Source organism: Mastigoproctus giganteus, chromosome 2 (genome assembly GCF_048544385.1).
Source record: "Mastigoproctus giganteus isolate SK-2022 chromosome 2, ASM4854438v1, whole genome shotgun sequence".
NCBI classification, from domain to species: domain Eukaryota; kingdom Metazoa; phylum Arthropoda; class Arachnida; order Uropygi; family Thelyphonidae; genus Mastigoproctus; species Mastigoproctus giganteus.
In genome coordinates this window covers 27,094,054-27,114,489 of record NC_143576.1, presented here as the reverse complement: position 1 = coordinate 27,114,489, position 20,436 = coordinate 27,094,054, and the positions used below count along the sequence as shown (strand labels likewise).

Genomic DNA, 20,436 nt, shown 5'->3' with positions numbered 1-20,436 from the left:
TATACGAAAACAGAGAACATTTAGTTTCTGCGCATTCTCCATATTACCCATTCATTCCTCCAATCAGGTATGACATCAAACATAATATGCAATGACTTCAGTTGCAATACTGTATATACTGTAAGGGCGTCCAACCTTTTTTGTCGCTGGAGGCCAAAATAGACGAAATGCTGAAGGTCGTGGCAGGCGGGTTGCGGCCGCAAGGCCAGTTCCTTAATACTAATAATGCATTTTGCGAAACAGAATTTAATTTTTGTTGCCTACTTTCATGTTTACAGTTTTTTATACAGTTAAGAATTACCGCATTTGACGGCATATAAGATGGCATGGGCATATAGGATGCAACCCCATTTTAGAAAGGAAAATTAAGGAAAAAAAGTTTTAGTGTATTTAGGCATTTAATATTTATTCTTATGTGTACAGTAGAAAAAAACTCATCATAAAAACATGTGATCAGAACAGCAAGAACAATACTAATACTGTATAATAATACATTATTTAATTATTAATTTACCAATACGGCAATTTAAAAGAGAAATAAAAGAATCTTAGCTAAATTAGAAAATATTTTATATGAAGCAAACTACTACTAGAATTGAAAATGAACAAAAAGACAGTGAGGGAATGGTAAAAAAACATTAGTATTCTGCAAAGGGAAAGTTCAGTCATTTTGAAAATCATCGCCTTCAAATCCCAAAAACTCTTCCTCGCTAATGTTGGTATCACTGCCTTCAAATAACGCAGTGTCTTCAGTGCCATCAAGGGCATTACTAATTCCAGTCTTCTTGAAAGACTTTATAATTATTTTACAACTTATATTTCTCTAAGATTCCTTAACCCATTCACACAGCTGTGCAATGGTGGGCCTCTTCATTCTTCCTGTGGGTGTGAGGTCATGATCGGGGTCTCCCATCCATTTGTTCCACTGTTCTCTCATATCTTTCTTAAGCTTGTTTATGGACACATCCAAAGGCTGCAATTGGCTTGTCAGTCCACGAGAAATGACAACTACTTGTGTATTCAATTCCCTTACCCTCTTTTTAATGACTTCAGTTCTATGGAGCTCTGAACTGGTCCTAAATGAGAAGAGATGGTTTCCTTAAGAGAGCACCAGGACGCCTTGCCCATATTTTTTGGAGCCATAAATTCATTCCAGATTCATCCATCCATCCTTTTGGATGAACATGAACAAATACACCTTCTGGAAGTTTTTCCTTAGTGGAGTTTTTCTTTTAAATATTAAAAAAGGTGGTAGTTTTGTGCCATCAGCACGGCAGGCTAGAACTACTGTGTAACGTGTTTTCTCATGCAAGGTTTTTATTGACACCGTTTTAGACCCTTTGATATTCACAATTTTGTTGGATGGTGCATCAAACGTTAGTGGGACCTCGTCAATATTTCCTATTTGGCCAAGTTCAAAAGAAGTTCGTTTTCGTGCCTTTATTACAAATTTATGGAATTCCAGTATTTTTTCTTCATAATCTGCTGGTAATTTTTGTGCAATTGATATTTTTGTACGCATTGATAAACCTTTGCATCCAACCTTCTGTTCCAGAAAAATTCGGAATTCCTCGTCCTTCTGCTAATATCCTGGCCTTATGCATAATCATTTCGGTAGAAACACTTTTTAACTTCCTTTCATCTACTATCCACTTTTTTACATCTTCTTCAAGTTCTGGCCAATGCGGGGGTGGGATGACGAAGGTTATGTTTACCTTTTTTAGCAGCTTGAAGTTTTTCTTGCTTCCGCCAGACGCGTATCATTTTTTCCGCATGCGGTGGTCCAAAAAACCTTTCCGCAGCTCTGTTACCATGTTTTTTTTGCGTGATCTATTACGTTTAGTTTATATCCGATAGTGTATCGGATATAAACTAAACTTAATTTCTTTTCTCCTGCAGCCATTTTCTGAGGGTAAAATGCTTTAAAATAATGTCAAACGCCAAGATTAAACAATATTGTTACGAAAGGGGGTTTGATTAAAAACAACTGTATACAATTAACACTGTTCTTTACTTTATTTCAGTCATACACTATTAAAGTACACTACCGTACACGGAGACACACTCAACATCACGAAAGTCCCCACAGAACTAACTGGCCCGCGGGCCGTGCCATCTTTTAAAGAATCGGCGAACTATTGAGAAACCTGGAGAAGGATCTTGAAGCTTCCATCGCCTTCTAAGGCTTTTCCTGTGTTCCCTGGCTTTAGAAACTTCTTGGAACGGATTACAAACAACTCTGCAAGTCCAAAAGTACCCTAGTGTGTCCCGTTATCCTTCAGAAACGAAAATATTCTAACCGAACGGCGAAATACAACCTGCCCGCTCGCCCCGACGCCGATGAGGGAAGCCCACTTCCGCATATATAGGACGCAGAGTGATTTTTCAAGGTATTTTTACAAAAAAAAAACGTGCGTCTTATATGCCGTCAAATACGCTAAATACGAAAATCCACAAAATATTACACTAATAACATTCCGCGCGCGCGCGCGTGCGTGCGTGCGTGTGCGTGTGTGTGTGCGCGCGCCCGCCCTCGTAGGTAGCACAGTTGGTAGAATCGCTGTCCTCCCCACACCGAGTAGAAAAGACCTGAGTTCGAGTCCCGTCGATGACGTAAGGAATTTTCATGGGTCTTTTTCACAACGTGGCTGAATTAGTCGAACTCAGGCGAAGGTATCGTGGTTTTTTCTCACAGAAACGCTGGTTTATTTTCAGCAGACAGAAATTCGACTATACAAAATACGCAATTTACAGACAGCCTTAGTTGCTGATGCTCCTAAAACCCTATTACAACAACTATTGTATGTTATAATAATATTGCTAAATTCTGAGGAAGATACATAAAACACATGAAAAAGAACCAAATATGCGCAAACCTACTGATAAGAGCCGAGATATCTAGGCATCTCACCTCGCCATCAGACTTGAGAAGCTGGGTTTGGAGTTGCGAGCGGAAAACCTACAAGTATTTCAGCGACACTCAGAAAGCTGTATGCAGGGGTGTGTGCTGCCAATTTGTTAATAATGGGCTCGCTCAAGAAGAATTTCAGCTAAGGGTCATCCCCCGATTAAAAGTCTGTTAAAATTTATCAAACTAAATTGTTTTAAACAAGGGTCTAGGATAATCCATGAAAAGTTAACAAGCGGCTCGCGTGAGTCCTCCAGAGCTGCCTCCAGTACATCCCTGGCTGCATGCCATGGATTTTTACAGAAGAGATGCAGTTCACACATCTGGAATAACATAAAAAATGCACACTACCGACAAGAATAATGCAAAGCACACCGAACCTGCAATACTGATCAATGGAAATAGGTTCTCTGCAGCAATGAGCAACACTGCACGCTCTTCCAAGTACGTGTGTTTGGCCATGGAGGTTACCTGGAAAACACTTACTACAACTTTGAAGTTGCGAAGAGAAGGTATCATGATCTGGGAATGTTTATCATAGTACGGACTATCTAGTGGTCACAGTGCATGGAAACCTAAATGCTGCGCTCTAGATGGAAATTCTGGACAAATCCAGAGGGAATTTTAAAGAAGTAGCCCACCTATACACCTTCCAACATGACAACACTCCAGGTGATAAAGCAAGGATGTTAACGCGTAGTCTGAAAAGAACAACATCGGAACTTGAAGTGGCAATGAGCGCCGTCCTCAACCCCTTTGTGTTCCATTTCATTCCTCAATGGAATGAAATGGAACACAGAATTTGGACAAGTCCAAGAAAGTCCTTTTTGTTAGTTGAGCTCACAAATTCTTTAAAGGAGGAAGAGTGGAGCGCAATACCACCAACAGTCTGCCAGAAAATACAGAAAGTTTTCCTTGACACACCGAAACAATCATTACAGCCAAAACACTTCAGAAGTCTATAAGACCAGGTACCTCTACTGCCAGGGAAATTTTATTGACTGAATATATGTTTTTTTTTTTTTTAATTTTATTATTTTATTAATAAATAATAAAAAAAATTTTATTATTTTTTTAAACTGTAAAGTGTTCCATAGCTTATGGCAAGCTAATGTACCAAGAATGGTTTTGCTAATGTGAAACACGCTGGTGGCCAAAACTATGCTTCTTTTAAATTTGAATTGTGGCTTTCAGATAAATATCGACTGCGAAAATTCATGTCTCAAAATAATATTATTTGTCTTCTTAGAATTTAATTTCGAGTGGTTTAATCAGTGTTTCCATATAGGAAAGTTGTGCGGAAAAGTTCAATGCACTTACGAAGCTGATTAAGTGAAAAAAGGAAACGAAAAAGTAACAAAAACTAAAAATTTAAAGTGCTAAGTGTTAAAAAACGTTAATGAAGATTGTACGTGAAAAATTACCACAATCATGAAATTAAGGTATTTTTGGCTGTATTTTTATTTATTTATTTTTTTGTAATTACGGTTTATACGATATAGATACTTTATTTATTAATAAGCATAATAAATACAGTTTAAACGAAGCTATCGTTCATGATTTTGAAATGATGACCTTGAAAGTAAAATTTTATTGCTCACATGAATTTTATTTAATAGAAATATAAAAAAATATAAAAATATATCACGTCTTTGAAAAAATCTTCCGATTCCCTTATATTCCCTGGGTAATTAAGCTTGATTATCCTTTACATAATGAATTCGTATTATTTAAAAATCGCTGCCCGTAGTTACTTGTATAGCTTAGTCATGAAATTAGTGTTTCCTTTTAAAAGTATATATTCTGCGACTTACATTTTTGTTATTTTTTTAGGATCCACGTGCTCCCAGACAACAAACCTCCTCATCCCCGAGCTCCTCTAGTACGTGTAGTCTAACAGATCGTGGAGCAACGTTCGTAAGTGGACCAAGCTTACGAAATAATGAAGTGAGGTCGGTAATGCTTTACGGTATTCCAATTGTGGCTCTAGTTATTGAGTCACAAGAACGGCTGTGTCTTGCACAGATTTCCAATACTTTACTCAAGACCTTCAGCTACAATGAGATACACAATCGGAGAGTGGCCTTAGGTATCACATGTGTGCAGTGTACTCCAGTCCAATTAGAACTGCTTAGGAGAGCTGGTGCCATGCCAGTATCATCAAGGCGATGTGGTCTCATCACGAAACGAGAAGCGGAACGCCTTTGTAAATCATTTTTGGCAGACACTCGTCCACCCAAACTTCCGGACAACTTTGCTTTCGATGTTTTTCATCAGTGTGCCTGGGGTTGTCGAGGCTCTTTTGTACCTTCACGCTATAATAGTTCTCGAGCCAAATGTATCAAATGTGCCTACTGCGGGCTGTTCTTCTCCCCAAACAAATTCATCTTTCACTCTCACCGTCTGCCAGAGTCTAAGTACGTTCAGCCTGATGCTGCAAATTTCAACTCTTGGCGACGGCATATCAAACTCAGCAATTCTCCACCCGAAGAAGTGATGTACGCTTGGGAAGACGTCAAGGCCATGTTCAATGGTGGCAGTAGGAAGCGAGTCATGGCTTCCTCACTGAATAGCGTTTCACGTAATCATGATATCAAAAGACCTCGTCTGCATCCTGCACCTGAAGTGACAGCATCAAGCGTCGAAAGTACAGCAAATGCCAAACAATCATACTTTCCAGTGGTTCCACTACCAAATAAAACTTATCCTCTATCAAACACAGCACCATTCATGTCTCCAGCGGCTCCTTCTTTTACATTGCCTGGGAAGCCTCTTTCACCAGCTGACATACGACAAAGCTTTGCGGAATATATGTGGGCGAGCAAACAACCTTTTCCGATCCCATATGGAGGGGTGTTGTGGCCTAGGCCGGCTGGATTAGTAGCTTCAGCAGTAGACCTGCGCGATAATCGAACGCCAGAAGCTTGCAGTACGAGTAGCATTCCCTATAGTTTAGCAGACACCACCATACCTGATCCTGGACATTCCCGCCCTCTCTCCTCTGCAAGCGAAGGAACATCGCGGTCATTTCCAGCAGAAGCAGACGAAGGGAGTCCTGGAAGTCCACGTCGCAATGGCGGCTCTCAGTCATCACCCCAGCACACATCCGCTTTTCGACCTGTAGGTAGAAGCAGCAGTAGAACGCTACATCTAGAGTCCGTTTCTTCGGACATCGCTGTGGACACTACATCTAACGGCTACGAGGACCATTCTGTTCGTCATTCTAGTCTCAGACATGATTCTCAAAGTTCAGATGAAGGAAGTGACCATGATGAGGTGGACGTAACCGATATTAGCACTGATGGCGACAACACTCCACTTCTACAAGAGGACGTCACTTCTATTGTTTCATCAAATGAAGACATTCCTGGAACGCCGCCTGCTCTCATTGCTGTTAAAGAAATGTCATCACCTTTACCAGAAACGAATTGCAGAAACAAGAACTTGTGGAAAGAGGTATATAATTTTTGCCAATTAGCTTTATAAATAATTTCTATTTGGTATACAATTTTTCATTATATTTAGTTAGAAATATTTGATCTGAATCACATTAATAACTGCATATACGAAAGATTTCCCTCTATAACATTTTTAATCAAGGGGTTTGGCATGAGACTATAATTTATATTAAATTAATCTCTAATTACAACAGATAAAAAAATATATAGGTTTTGATATTTACAAATCAAGCTATTATTTATATATTGACATTCCTTATTCCTTTAAGGGTGATACGTTATGAGTTCCGAATGCGAGGCCCAGATATTTTTCACATGTATAAAAGTTATAATTGCCAGTATGAATACGACAGTTAGGGGATGAACTGGAGCAGGCAATAGCAAATTAAGAAGTTAATTGCGACCACCACCCTTCCACAGTGTGTGGAAAAGATCCAGGTTCGGTCCTGTTTAGACGAGAGGAACTCTAACTGCCTTTTTTTTTTTTTTTTCTTTTTTTTTTATGTGGAAGAATCAGTAGGTCTCGGGAGAGGGTCTCACACAAACTCGGGTTTTCGTCCAGCAAACAGGCAAACCAAATAGAGAATACACGTTGACATAATACTAATGATACAATAAACCGACGCCTCCTAGCCTTAGTTGCTTCGGCGCTTAACGCACACCGACCAACTGAAACAGAAAACATAGTATGCCACATAAAAATTTTGATAATGAACATACGTATATTGAGAAATACGAGGGGTTTCCGAAAAGTAAGGTAACACATTTTTTTTTTCTTAATAATGGTGAAAGGGAATGAGATGAAACGCGGTGGACAGGTGGACAGATAGACCGGTTAATAACGTTCAAAAAGACCGCTAGTGCAGTGTTGCGGTACATCGCCTCACAGCAGATTCCAGTTGCAAAATGGCGGCTGCCGTGCGAGTGTGGTCCAAAACAGGTGTTCGTGAAGTTATTCACATTTTGCAAGCAAAAGAGTCTTCACCAAGTGACATTCACGGTGAACTGGTTGCTGTGTATGGCGAAAAGGTGATGATAAAGAAGCAGGTGCGTTTTTAGTGCATAGTGTTAGGGTCAGGCGCCACCTGTGATTTCTCACATCTGCGCCATATGTACGCTGTGAAGAAATACAGTACTACTGTAAATGCTAGAAAAGTGTTGTCTGTTGTATGTGACATATTGCGTTAGGTTCTGTTGGGTGTCTTAGCATTTGGCCTCAGGGGACCCTGGTGGGACCCCACGTTGCCCGCACACACCTCTAGGAGATAGCCAGGCTGCCCTTGATTCTCTGGCTGTTCTCCGCCAGGGTCGCCTGAGCGTCCTGGACGAAGACCAAGTTAAAGAAGGTAGAGAAATGTCCGTGACATTTAAAGGTAAAACCTCATATCCTTTCAGTCCTGAAATTGGTGTCCCACAGGGTTCATCCTTAGGCCCGCTATTATTTCTTATCTACATCAACGACCTGCCAAGCACCCTTGGAGCCTACCAAATCAAAATCAACGTATTTGCAGACGACATAAAAATCTATAAAGCAATTCGCAGTACCAATGACTGCATCATCCTAAACGAAGCTCTTCAACGAGTTATTCAGTGGCTGAAGGAGAACAAAATGGCAGTCAATGAAAACAAGTGTGAGCTGATGAGCTTTGCTAATGCACACAAGAAAAACAAACTTAATTTTTCTTATTGTATCAACAACAAGGCAATCAAAAAAGTTAGTACAGCCAAAAATTTAGGTATCTTTATTAAAGAATCATTTTCCTTTGATGTCCATGTCTCTAACATTGTAAAGGCAGCTAGCAAAAAACTAGGTTTCCTGAAAAGAATTAACCGAGACTTCAATCAGTTGGCACTTTTCATCTTTCTTTACAAAATCTATGTTAGGCCAGCCCTAGAATTTGCCTCACAGGTCTGGTCCCCACATGTTGCGTACCAAAAATTAGAAATTGAAAATATTCAAAAGAGAGCAATCCAGTACGTTTGCTTTAAAAGTGGCCTTGAATACTATGAGAAATCCTACCAAGAGTGGTGTGTATTCTTTGGACTCGAAACGCTGGAAAAAAGAAGAGATAAAGCCGATTTACTCCTTCTTAACCAACTATTAAATGGTACCCTGAATTGCCCTCATCTCGTCTCACAAATAAATTTCAACGCTCCGACAAGAGCGCTAAGAAACCATCCACTGCTGAAACCATCCTATGCGAGAACAAATTATGGATACTACAACTTCTACAACAGGACTGCAAGATCAATGAACAAAGCAAATATTGAGATATTTGGTACCCCCGGACACTTCAAGAGGCAACTGAAATTGCTAACCTCATCCGGTACCTGACTTAAAATAGACTCTTCTTTTAAGTTCTAAGACTCTGATTGTGTGTGAAGAAATACCAGTGCTCTGCCTGTTCACTTAAATAGGACGGATGAGTCCTTTTATTTATTTAGTTTATTTTATCTGTACATATACTTTTTTCTTTACTTTGGGAAATGTATACTCCAAGCTTTTTGAAGCTATGTAATAATTCTTTGTAGCTGCACCCTCAGGCACGTTGTTTGCTGTTTTGTAGCTGTTAATAATAATAATAATAATAATAAAGACCTAAGAAATTAAAAAAAAAAAAACAATGAAGAGAAGGCCTGGGGAACAAGAGGACGGGAGGTCTGAATGTGGTCTGAAAGGGAGGTCTGAATGTGTTTTTGGTGCATAGTATAGTGGCATAGTATTTTGAGTCAGGCGCCACCGGTGGTTTCCCACATCTGTGCCGTATGTACTCTGTGATAGAATGCAGAACAACTGCAAAGGCCAGAAAAAGTGTAATGTCTGGTTTATGAAGTATTGTGTTTTGTTCTGTTGTTATGTCTCTGGCTGCTTGGCCGCAGGGCCCCTAGTGGGAGCCTACGTTGCCCGCCACCACCACTGGGAGATGAGCCAGGCTGCCCGTTATACTCTGGCTAGTCTCTGCCAGGGTCGCCTGAGCTTCCTGACAGAGACCAAGTAAAAAAAAAAAAAAAACTTTTCGTTGAAGAGAGCAAACTAGGAATTAGAGTAAGAGTAGAGTGGGTCAGAATGTAAGGAACGAAGATGGACCAAGGTGAAGAGCCCACCCGGTGATTTAAGGCGAAGTGGGGAGAGGGGATAGGAAATTAAAGTCACAGGGGCAGGTGCCCCTGTGTGAGCGCGATTGGCCTTGCGCTCCGAAGGGATATCCCGCACTGAGCAGAGTGCCAGCAGCATAGATCCTGCACCCACAAGAGGGTACCAGCATAATCCTACTCCAGAGTGGGGTTTGCATGATAGCTTGGTTGCTATAATTTCCTGCACTCTGTGGGTAATGCATTTATTCTACCCCTGTTGAGGTTTGCAATGGTGGTGGAACGTTCCGGTCAGGCCTGTCATGGGTGTGATAAACCCGTCTGGTGGTAACGACTGCCTGTGCAAATCGTGTGAAGGCTGCATATGATGTTTCATCGTTAATGAGGATGTTCTCCTGTTGGCAAGGGTTGGATTGTATCTCGGTGAAGAGTCGTATGCGGTGATCATCATATGAGGGGCACTCGTACATGACGGGGACCCAAGACTCCTCATCTCCACAGTAACAGTAAGGATTGTTTTCGATACCGAGCGCTGTTAACTTTTGCTGGAATGGGCCGTGCCCAGTAAGCAGAAAGGTTGCCTGCAGTCCAGGTGAATACCACGGAGGGGGCTTGGGATTAGCAAGGACGGTTGTGAGGAAGAACTTCTTAGTTACTTCTCCATTATTTGCTGCATTCCAGGACTCCTGCCATACACGCTGCAGATGGCTGGCGACACGCCTTTTTTCTTGCGTATGGTGATTTGTGAGGTCCAGATGCAGATCCAGTAGTTGGGTAGGAATAAGTAGTTGAATCCTGCGATAACTTGAAGCGCAAGGGTGCTGATTGTGCGGCACGCCCTGGTAACAGACAGAAGCATAAATCGCTGAATTGGATCGAGTTTACGCCTGTTCCGCTCTAGGCACCATATGGAGGCCCCATAGCAGACAATCGGTACGAATACCGCTTTGTAGATTAGAGAGAGAGAGAGAGAGGGCTTTGAGCTTCACTCCCCAGTCAGCTGGGCTTATTCTTCTGATCATGGCTGCGTATTTTCTTATTTTAACGGCAAGGTACTTTAGCTGTCTTGAAGACGCCTGTTCAGCGTGAAGAGTAAAAGACCAAACCCTCCAGCATATGAAAACACGACGAAAGAAATGGCTCTCAGTCCCCAGCAGCTTTCACTCTCCCTCTTACGGCAGCGAGAGGATCAGAGTGGAAGCAGAGGGTGCTAAGAATCTCTGGGTACGACCAGGCTGCCATGCACGGAAACTGAACTTGGCCTGTTATAACGTATGATCACTCATCGGTGAAGACAGGATATTAGAACTGGAAAAGGAATTAGAAAATGTGAATTGGAATATCATCGGTTTGGCTGAAACAAGAAGACGAAATGAATAATTTATAAGTTTATCAAGTGGAAATCTGCTGTACACCAATGGAAACAGTGAAAGGAGTGAAGGTGGAGTTGGGTTTCTGGTCCATAAAGATTTTAAAAACAACATTTTGGAATTCAAAAGTACATCACCAAGAGTGTCAAGACTAATACTCAAGATTTCTAAGAGGTACAAGCTAAAGATTATAATGATTTATGCACCAACATCGAGCCATGATGATGAAGAGGTTGAAGAAATGTACACCGAAATTGAGAGTCTTCAAATGAGCAGAAAACCCACTACACTATTATTATGGGAGACTTCAATGCTAAGGTTGGAAAAAGACAAAACAGCGCAGAAAGGGGAACTATAGGAAATTTTGGAATTGGTGAAAGAAATGAAAGACTTGTGGAATTTGCAGAATCTCAAGGACTGTTAGTAATGAACACTTTTTTCAAGAAAAGGGTGAACAGAAAGTAGACATGGAAGAGTCCAAATGGATTAACTACTAATGAAATCGACTTCATCCTCACTAACAGAAAATATATTGTGAATGATGTTACCGTCCTGAATAAGGTAAATGTTGGAAGTGATCACAGAATGGTAAGATGTACACTTGATATAGATGTAGGAAAGGAAAGGAAAAAACTGACTCGAGTAAATAATACAAAGGTCTTTGAAATAACAGAAGAGGAGAAAAAGCAGTATGTACTGGAACTGAAGAACAAGTTTGAGCTTCTGCAGACTGCTGAGGACCAAGAAGAGGTATATTACAACTTTTTGAAAGTGATAAAACCTATAGGGAAAGAGAAATTCAAAGAAGAAAAAATTAGCCAAGAAACACTTGTCATGATGAACCGAAGACGACAAATGAAAAGCAAGAAAAACACTGACAGGGAGAAAATTGAGTATACTGAGTTATGCAAAGCCATTAGAAAGAGACTCAGGGAGGACATAAGAAGATTTAACACAAGAAAAGTAGAACAAGCATTAAGGGAAAACAAAGGATTTAAATCAGCAGCCATGAGCAGTAATACAGAAAGACAAATGATACTGAAACTGAAGAATAGCGATGGTGTACTTATAAACAGCAGAGAAGGCATAATTCAAATAGCAGAAGACTACTATAGAGAATTATACAAGGAGCAGGGGAATGATGCCAGCAGTGGGGAAGATGGATTGCAAAGTAGCAACGCATACGACATACCCGATACTCTTTCTGATGAGGTAGAACATGCATTGAAGGAAATGAAGAATCAGAAAGCTCCGGGGAAGATGAAGTTACTGTAGAGTTGTTAAAATTGGGAGGAAGAGACATAACACAAAAACTGGCAAGGCTCTTCACAAAGTGCATTAGAAAAGGTGTGACTCCTAAGCAGTGGAATAATGGAATCATAGTTTTGCTGCATAAGAAAGGAGATAAATCAGAAATTGGAAATTATGGACCAATTAGCTTGTTATCCCACATCTACAAGTTGTTCACAAGGGTCATTACTAACAGATTAGAAAGAATACTTGATGAGAATCAACCGAAAGAGCAAACTGGCTTTAGGACAGTACTCTCAACTATGGATCACCTTCACGTAATATCACAACTAATGGAGAAACAAATGAATATAAAACACCATTATGCCTGGTATTTGTAGATTATGAAAGGGCATTTGACTCCATACAGCATAAGGCAATGTTTCGGGCACTGGAAAGACATGGCATTGATACCCCATATATTATGATTTTGAAGAAAATATATGAGAGTGCTACCTCCTTTATTAGACTAGACAATGACAGTAGGAAATTTAAAATTGAGAAAGGAGTTCGACAAGGAGACACAATATCTCCGAAGCTGTTTACTGCTGCCCTTGAGGAAGCTTTCAGAAGATTAGACTGGTCGCAGAAAGGAGTCAATGTGAACGGAGAGTACCTAAACCATTTACGATTTGCAGATGACATTGTGGTCATAAGCCACGATCCCAAGGAATTAGAGGAAAATCTTAATCAGTTATGCACAGCTAGTAAGGATTTTGGACTAAAGATGAATACAGCTAAAACAAAAGTAATGATGAACAAGTATGCCACAGAAAGGGAAATAATGATTGAAGGAGCAGTAATTGAAAAGGTGGAGTCATATACTTATCTGGGACAAGTTATTAGCTATAATAATGATAAATGGCTGGAAGTCAAGAGAAGAATAAATTTTGGATGGATAGCATTCAGGAAATATAGTCACATACTGAGGAGCAATATTCCAGTTTATTTGAAAAGTAAAATAATGAACCAATGTATACTCCCCACCATGACTTATGGAAGTGAAACTTGGGCACTCACCAAAAGAATGGAAGAGAAGCTGAGAACTACACAGCGAAGAATGGAACGAATCATATTGGGAATCAGACTGTTAGATAAGAAGAGAAACACATGGATTAGGCAACAAACTCAAGTAAAGGACATTCTTATCAAAACTAAAGAACTAAAATGGTCTTGGGCAGGACACATAGCTCGAAGACATGATGACAGATGGATTATGAAAATAACAGAATGGTATCCAAGAGGAGCTAGAAGAAAACCTGGAAGACAAATGCGGAAGTTAAATACCTAGGCCACATCTATGTGGAGGCCTAGGTATTTAACTTCAGTATATAATCGGATTGGTTTGTTGTTTATCTTCATGACTGCGGATTTGAAGTTTCCCTTTCGAGGCAAACGACCAGGACTCCTGACAAACGGAGTGATTTTGTTGCACGACAACGCAACTCCACACACTGCCCACACCACTCCTGAGTGGCTGCGCCGTAATCGTTGGGAACATCCTCCTACAGCTCAGACTTAGCGCTTCAGACTTCCATTTGTTCAGCCCTCTGAAAAAACACCTTTCAGGAAAGCATTTCACCACGGATGAGGAGGTTAATCAGGTGGTGCGATGTTGGTTACTGCGTGTGGGCACGGATTTCTTCAGTACTAGTATTGATAAACGGATCCATCGTTGGGACAAGTGCATCAATAAAACTGGAGACTTTGTGGAGAAGCAGTGCTTGTTCACTTATTTCTTGGTGTGTAATTTTAACTTCGTATTATTAAACATCATCGAGAGAAAAAAATGTGTTACCTTACTTTTCGGAAACCCCTCATATCAGCATAAATTGGCTTCGCGTTATAATCACCGTTATCCCCACACCGGTTGGAAAAGCGGGATTGAATCCCATTAATGATGCGAGGTACTTTTATGGGCTTCCCCCCCCCCCCCTCAATCCCTGTCTGAGTTGATCAGTCTCAGGATTAAATAGCAAGGTTGTTTTTTCTCACCCATAAACTCGGATTTTTCGTCCAGCAAAACAGACAGACCAGAGAACCCACATTATTTTCACACATGACACACAAACTGATAGATGAAGTAATTCTCGAGTGGCCTTGATATGACGGTTTATGAACACAAACTAAGAAATGTTTACACGTACTAAATAGGGCACGCCAGTCGTGTGTGTGTGTGCTTTTTTCATACAGTTATTCATCATTTTTTTGAATCCCCAGTGCTCGAACTGCCTCGAAGAGTCTAGAACGGCGGTTCCAGACTATTTTCAAAAAAAAACCGTTTACCATAATGCTAAAATATTCATTGACGATTACAATATTTGTAATCAATCGCGGTGTTTGAATGCCAGAACCAATAAAAACTGATTTATGTTTGCATGTGGATTACATAAGCGTTTGCCAAAAAAATATATATGTGTACAGTATTTTACTTGTTCGAAAGGGCACCTCCGTAGCCAGGTGGGAAGGAGCGCAGTGCGTAGCTCGCGCTTCTTGATTAGACCGGGGTTCGAGCCCGTCACCACTAAATACGGAGGATGCGAAAAGGTCAGAAAATGACCACCGCATATCCCCAGAGCAATATGGCCTTAGTTGCTAATGCTCCTAAAAAAAAAAAAAACAAAAACCAAAATCAAACTTGTTCGCAAATATGAGCGTGCCGGTTGTTAATATTTACCAATTCGAGCACTGGGAAACCTTATATACTATTATACTGTAAATCCTCTATTTTACGAATGGGGGGGATGTCCATTATTGTCGAATATTGTTAAATCAAAAATTTTTTTTGGAGAGCATATGTACCCCATATGAAATAGTTACTCTGTATATGTAAGTATTAGGAACACCGAAATAAAGTTAAACAATAAAAAAAGCAAGCTCTTATTTACCCTGATTTTACTGGTTAATAAATAGTACATAGAAGATAATTTATCGAGACCGCATAGTAGTGCCTGTAAAAACTATTCACAGTCAGAGCTAGAAGTCGAAGTTGAGACACTGATGAGCCTTTAGACTCCTTGAAACTCAATCCTTACATGCAACAGTTGGTATTTTTCCGTATTCCTCACAGACGCAGTGATTGTTTTCCGTTAGACATCAAAGTCTAACTTATCTTAACAGCATTAATTTCTACGCAACACTCAGAGGCACACGCTTTTCTTTAGCAGTTTTCGTAGAGACTATAGTGATACACTATAATCGAATTTATAATAAAGTGACAAGACGCAAGCGAATATTTATTATATTTAAATAATTGCTGGCGGCTGCCGTGACTCATGAGTTCCCTATCACATGAGCACACTCAGATACACTCTTGTGCCAGTGAATTTTTTTAGTCCAATAAATCCGAAGTCCGTTAAATAGAGGGTTTACTGTAGTTAGTATTTTTATTTGTTTTTCAAATATTCTATATCACAATGAACAAGAAATCCTTTGCGATCATATTATACAATAAATAAGGTTGTATAATGGGAAAGAGAATGGAGAAAACAAATAAGATAGAAAAGAGAATGATACATGTATAAAAATACTGGAGACTCACAGGCAAACAAGTAGAGGAAGACCAAGAAGAAGATGGAAAGATGGTCCATCCTAAACCCAACAAGCAATATGCTTAATGCGAAAAGAAGAGAAGAAGCTTATGGTTGCCTTTGCAGCCACTTTGAAATACAGGCCTACGATACGCACCAAACTCATTTCATACACCCACTTCTCTTCTCTTAAAGTGTACCGAAGAAGCCCCTCTAGCTGAAAGCCACTGAGCAGCGTTACCATGCGAGATGCTTCAAAAGACAGCATCATACCAGATAAGATTTGGCCTGGATCTCACCTGATTTTCATTAAGAATAAAAATTCTCTTAAAATACACTCATCTCTTTTAATCTATGACAAAATTTTCTATATACTATCTCTATTCTCGCCCCCGTGTAATGTTGATCTCTTGATTGAAATACAAATCTTGGTCATTCCACTGGAGCCACTGCTACTTCGTAGTGGCATAGAGCTCTATAAACTGTGCTCCAACCTACTGCTGCACCACTCCAATATCATTTATCTTACTAAATTGTATTTTTTTAGCAATCGAACTGTTACAGGTCTACCTTATTTGTTACCGTCTTTCATAGCTGCCGGCCCCTGAGGTCACGGTAGAGTTTCTTCCCATTATGACGCCATTCGGAGGCATTCCACGTAGTTGGTGCACTATAATTAACCGTCCCTCTGATTTACGTAGTTGGGTCGCGCGCTTCACCTGCTAAACTACGCTGTCATGCACCGCAGCTAAAGGCTGTGCAAGGATTACAGTGATGTGTCACGGTCTGTCCCGCACCACACGTAGCTTGCCGGAACAGCATAACGTGCTTCAGGAACATCCCAGTTCGCGGTGAGCGACGATGGCCACTGGTTTAATGATTGACGAATGGTGGCTCATCTAAAACCCAGCATACAGCTTTCAATTATTGAACAAGCCACCACAGGAATGGGCAGGGCGGATGGAAATGTTACGGACCCACGCTCATTCCGTAAGCTTCATCATAATTAAACACAGAAATGACACACGCGGTTGTCATTCGCTTAGAGATTATGTGTCTGCAATATGGTTGATATAGCCGTAAATTTAGTAAGGTGACCTAGATTGTTATGTCCGGTTAAGTGATTTTTCTATCCTACACACCATATCACTCTTCAACTAACAAACCTTGTCTACTAGTGATTAGTATTAGACGTACATGACTGATACGGAACGTACTAAAAAAAACAAAAAAAAACTCATGGACTTCGGGAGAAACTGAAGGCGAATGGCTTAATGCGCTGAGTAGTACCGCTTTGCAAACAAGAAGTAATACTGTTGAGTTAACGATTTCTACTGTCAGATTAATGCTGTTTATTACCTACAGTCATCATCGCCACCTGTCGTGATGATGACATTAGTTTCAGTCAATTCCGAGTATTTTTAGGTCACCCAAATCGGAACTTATAAGCCTATGTGTATTATGACCATAAATTTCGTGTGTTCGATGATCAATTTGACTGTTTTGCGGGACTGAAAACTCAAATTTCCGGGGAAGGGAACTTTGCTATCCACGCGAAGACCTACGAACTCAGCCACGGAGTGAAACACGCCCATAAATAAAGTGACCAGACGTCCCGGATTATGTGGCACAGTCCTGAATTTTAGTTGTTTGCCCCGCATTGCAAACTGTCCCGGATTGGACATGTAGCCTCCATACTTAATGGCAAATCATTTGCATTATGTTTGCCGGAAATCAATAGTATAACAGAAAGAGTTTTTTTCGGTAGTAAATAAGCTGTGGACGTCAACAAAAAACACAACTGACCGTAGAAACGCTGAAAGCAGTACTACAAGTGCAATTTTGATATTCTTGTGAAGAATTTTACGAAGAAATAGCAAATAATGAAGAATTATTAAAGAAAAATTCACTGAGCGGAAAAACATATTTAATTATATTATTTAATTTCTCTTGTTTTTATTGTTAAAAGAAGTATGTATTTTTATTATTGTTTCACAGAAAAAAAACTAACCTTTATTCACTAAACAAAAATGAAAATCGATTAAAAACATGACCCCTCAAATAAGTGGTTTTTTTTTTTTTTTTTACTTCTAATTACAACTATTTTTCTCAGTTCACGTCCTTCACGCAACCTTCTGTTCGTTACGTAGCGTACCAGGAGGGGTACAATATACTGAATATCAGCCTTTGAACTAAACATTTGTTTAGTTCAAAGAAGTATATTTATTTAATTTATATTTTGTATGTGAATATTTTTATATATAAAAATTTAAAAATATATATGTGTATATTGTTTCTGGGGGGTTGAAAATTCCCCCCTAGATGTCCCGCATTGGAATACTAAGGATCTGGTCATTTACCATAAAAGGAACTTTTAGCTCCTCACGTCACTGACAGGATTCGAACCTTTCACAGGATTTCAACAGGATTCGAGCCTTTTACACCCTCTAGGGGGAAAACCAAAATCATAACCACTGTGCTACCGCACAAACAGTTCTTAAGTACGCTCACCGTTTAAAAGGAAAATGTTACATACCTACTCAGGGTTAGTTTATATTATTAAAACAGAATAAATGCAGCGTAAACAAAGATCGACAAGAATCAAATAAATAAGTACATTTATTTAGAGAAAAATAAAGAAGAAAGACACGAAGATCCTAAAACAGAATTTGACACAACAAAATTAATAAACCATTATAAAATCAAGTTCAGTATGTTAAAATACAAAGTTAAAATTACGAATACAAGCAACTGTCATAAAATAAATAATTAAAAATGATCATTAACCGTAAATCATTTGTAATCGGGTTACAACCGCAACTGAATATTTTTTGAGACGTTTTTGAAAGAAAAAATAATAATAATAAATTAAAGAAAAAAATATTAGTAATGTCTGATGAAAAAGATTCTGACTCAAAACAATATCACTTATACTAAATGTCTCTGAAAGCAAATTATCTTATATTTTACCAGCTGCAAAACACATAGCAGTGATACAAACTACAAACTCTTGTGGGGCCCCCAGTTCAAAATTCAATTTCTACACCATTATTGTTAATTTGATCAGTTGCCCCCCCCCACCCTTAATTAGCTGAGATGTTCGTTAGATGATACATCGGTTCGTTAAATGTACACTACGCCACTGAGAAAGCTTTGTCATCTTTCCACCCTTGGAAAACAATACTGAAGAAAAGGCTGCAAAATCTTCTCGCTCCGATTGCGACTAAGATAAAATTTATCTTAATTAGTTAGAAGGCAAAATTCAACAAAATTGATAGAATTTGTGAGAATATTTCTGTATTAACCCCTTGTATTCATTTTCTGAATATCACTGGTTAATTATAAAGTTATTTATGTAAAGCATGTAAAACAGGTTGTACCTTGGCCTAATCATGTGTTCCTCCCACACAGATTTGTATATATACAGTACTGTATATGAAAATAGAACCTTAATATAATAATTATGCTACTATTTAGCGTCTAATGCTTCCTATGCATCTTGAAACTACACCTGTATTATAAAATTTATACGTATGCTACCTGTGAACGTACAATCCCAATTCCCTGCTAGCTATTGTTGTTCAGGGAGGGAGATGTACCAACTATTAAACTGAATAAATATATAAATAACATTAGCAGTGAACAATAATGTAAATTGTGCAAAAATCAGCTCTAGTGCAAAAATAATCATCATTCCAAAACTATTACGATACGTTACAGGTTGGAAACACGCAAGTGTTATTACATATAGGTTTCACTTAACAAAGTAACATCAATTGAAGTATTTTATTAGGAAGATGTTACAGGAGAGTTTAAAAAGTAAAAAAAAAAACATCGACTTATGTAATTTATAAATAGCTCCCTAAGGCTCCCCTTAAGTTTATTATTCCCTTAGGGAACATACAAGGTGTGGCTATTAAATAACGAGACTATTGAAATAAAATAAATATAATGAAATATTTCATACCTTACAAGTTATCCCCCTTAAAAATACGAGTAATTGCCTTGACTTGCACACACACACAGTTCCATACGTTTCTTACAAGTAGAGAAACATTTCCGGAAGTCATCATCTGTAAGCTCTTTTAACACTTCAGTCTTTTCTGAATGTCTTCAATAGACTGAAAATGGATTCTCTTAAGTGCACTTTTCAGTTTAGGGAAAAGAAAAAAGTCACAAGAGGCTAGGTCTGACGAGCATGGTGCATGTTCACACAGAGGGATTTGTTTTTTGGCTAGAAATCGGCGAACAGAAAGAGCGTGTTGAAGGAGCATCCAACTATCCTTCCACAATTCAGGTCTCTTTCTTCGAATTTTTTCACGCAATCTTGCCAGAGCTTCAATCTAATACGTTTGATTGACAGTCAATTTGATTGTCAGTCGTTTGATTGACTGATTTGGTGGGACATATTCAGCCATAATAATTCATTTAACGTCGAAGAAAACAAGAAGCATAGGTGTCATTTCTGATTTTGACATTCTTGCATTTTTTTGGGTTGGTGAATTCCTTTGTCTTCCACTGCATTGACTGTCTTTTAGTTTCTGTGTGGTACTAGAACAGCCAATTTTCATCGCAAGTAATTACAGTACGTAGATAGAAAGTCTGGTTCTTCTTCAATCTTTTTCAAAACATCTTCACAAACTTGCAGTCTTCTTATTCTTTCATCTTCATTCGAAATTTTTGACACTATCTTGGCGCACTTTTCACATGCCTAAATATGTCTAACTGTTTCTTTGTCCATATTGAGTTCTGATGCGGCCATTCTAATGCTTAAACAAAGATCACTT

General features: G+C 39.2%; 1 protein-coding gene across 1 annotated transcript in view; it reads left to right on the top strand.

The window, feature by feature from the left end:
- Nucleotides 1-4,478: 4,478 nt before the first annotated feature.
- Nucleotides 4,479-20,436, top strand: part of fuss (SKI family transcriptional corepressor fussel) — a 224,193-nt gene continuing 208,235 nt past the window's right edge. The window contains exons 1-2 of the mRNA XM_090389915.1: nucleotides 4,479-4,490; nucleotides 4,742-6,364. Coding sequence (XP_090246041.1) covers nucleotides 4,479-4,490; nucleotides 4,742-6,364 — 1,635 coding nt within the window. The remainder of the gene's footprint in view (nucleotides 4,491-4,741; nucleotides 6,365-20,436) is intronic.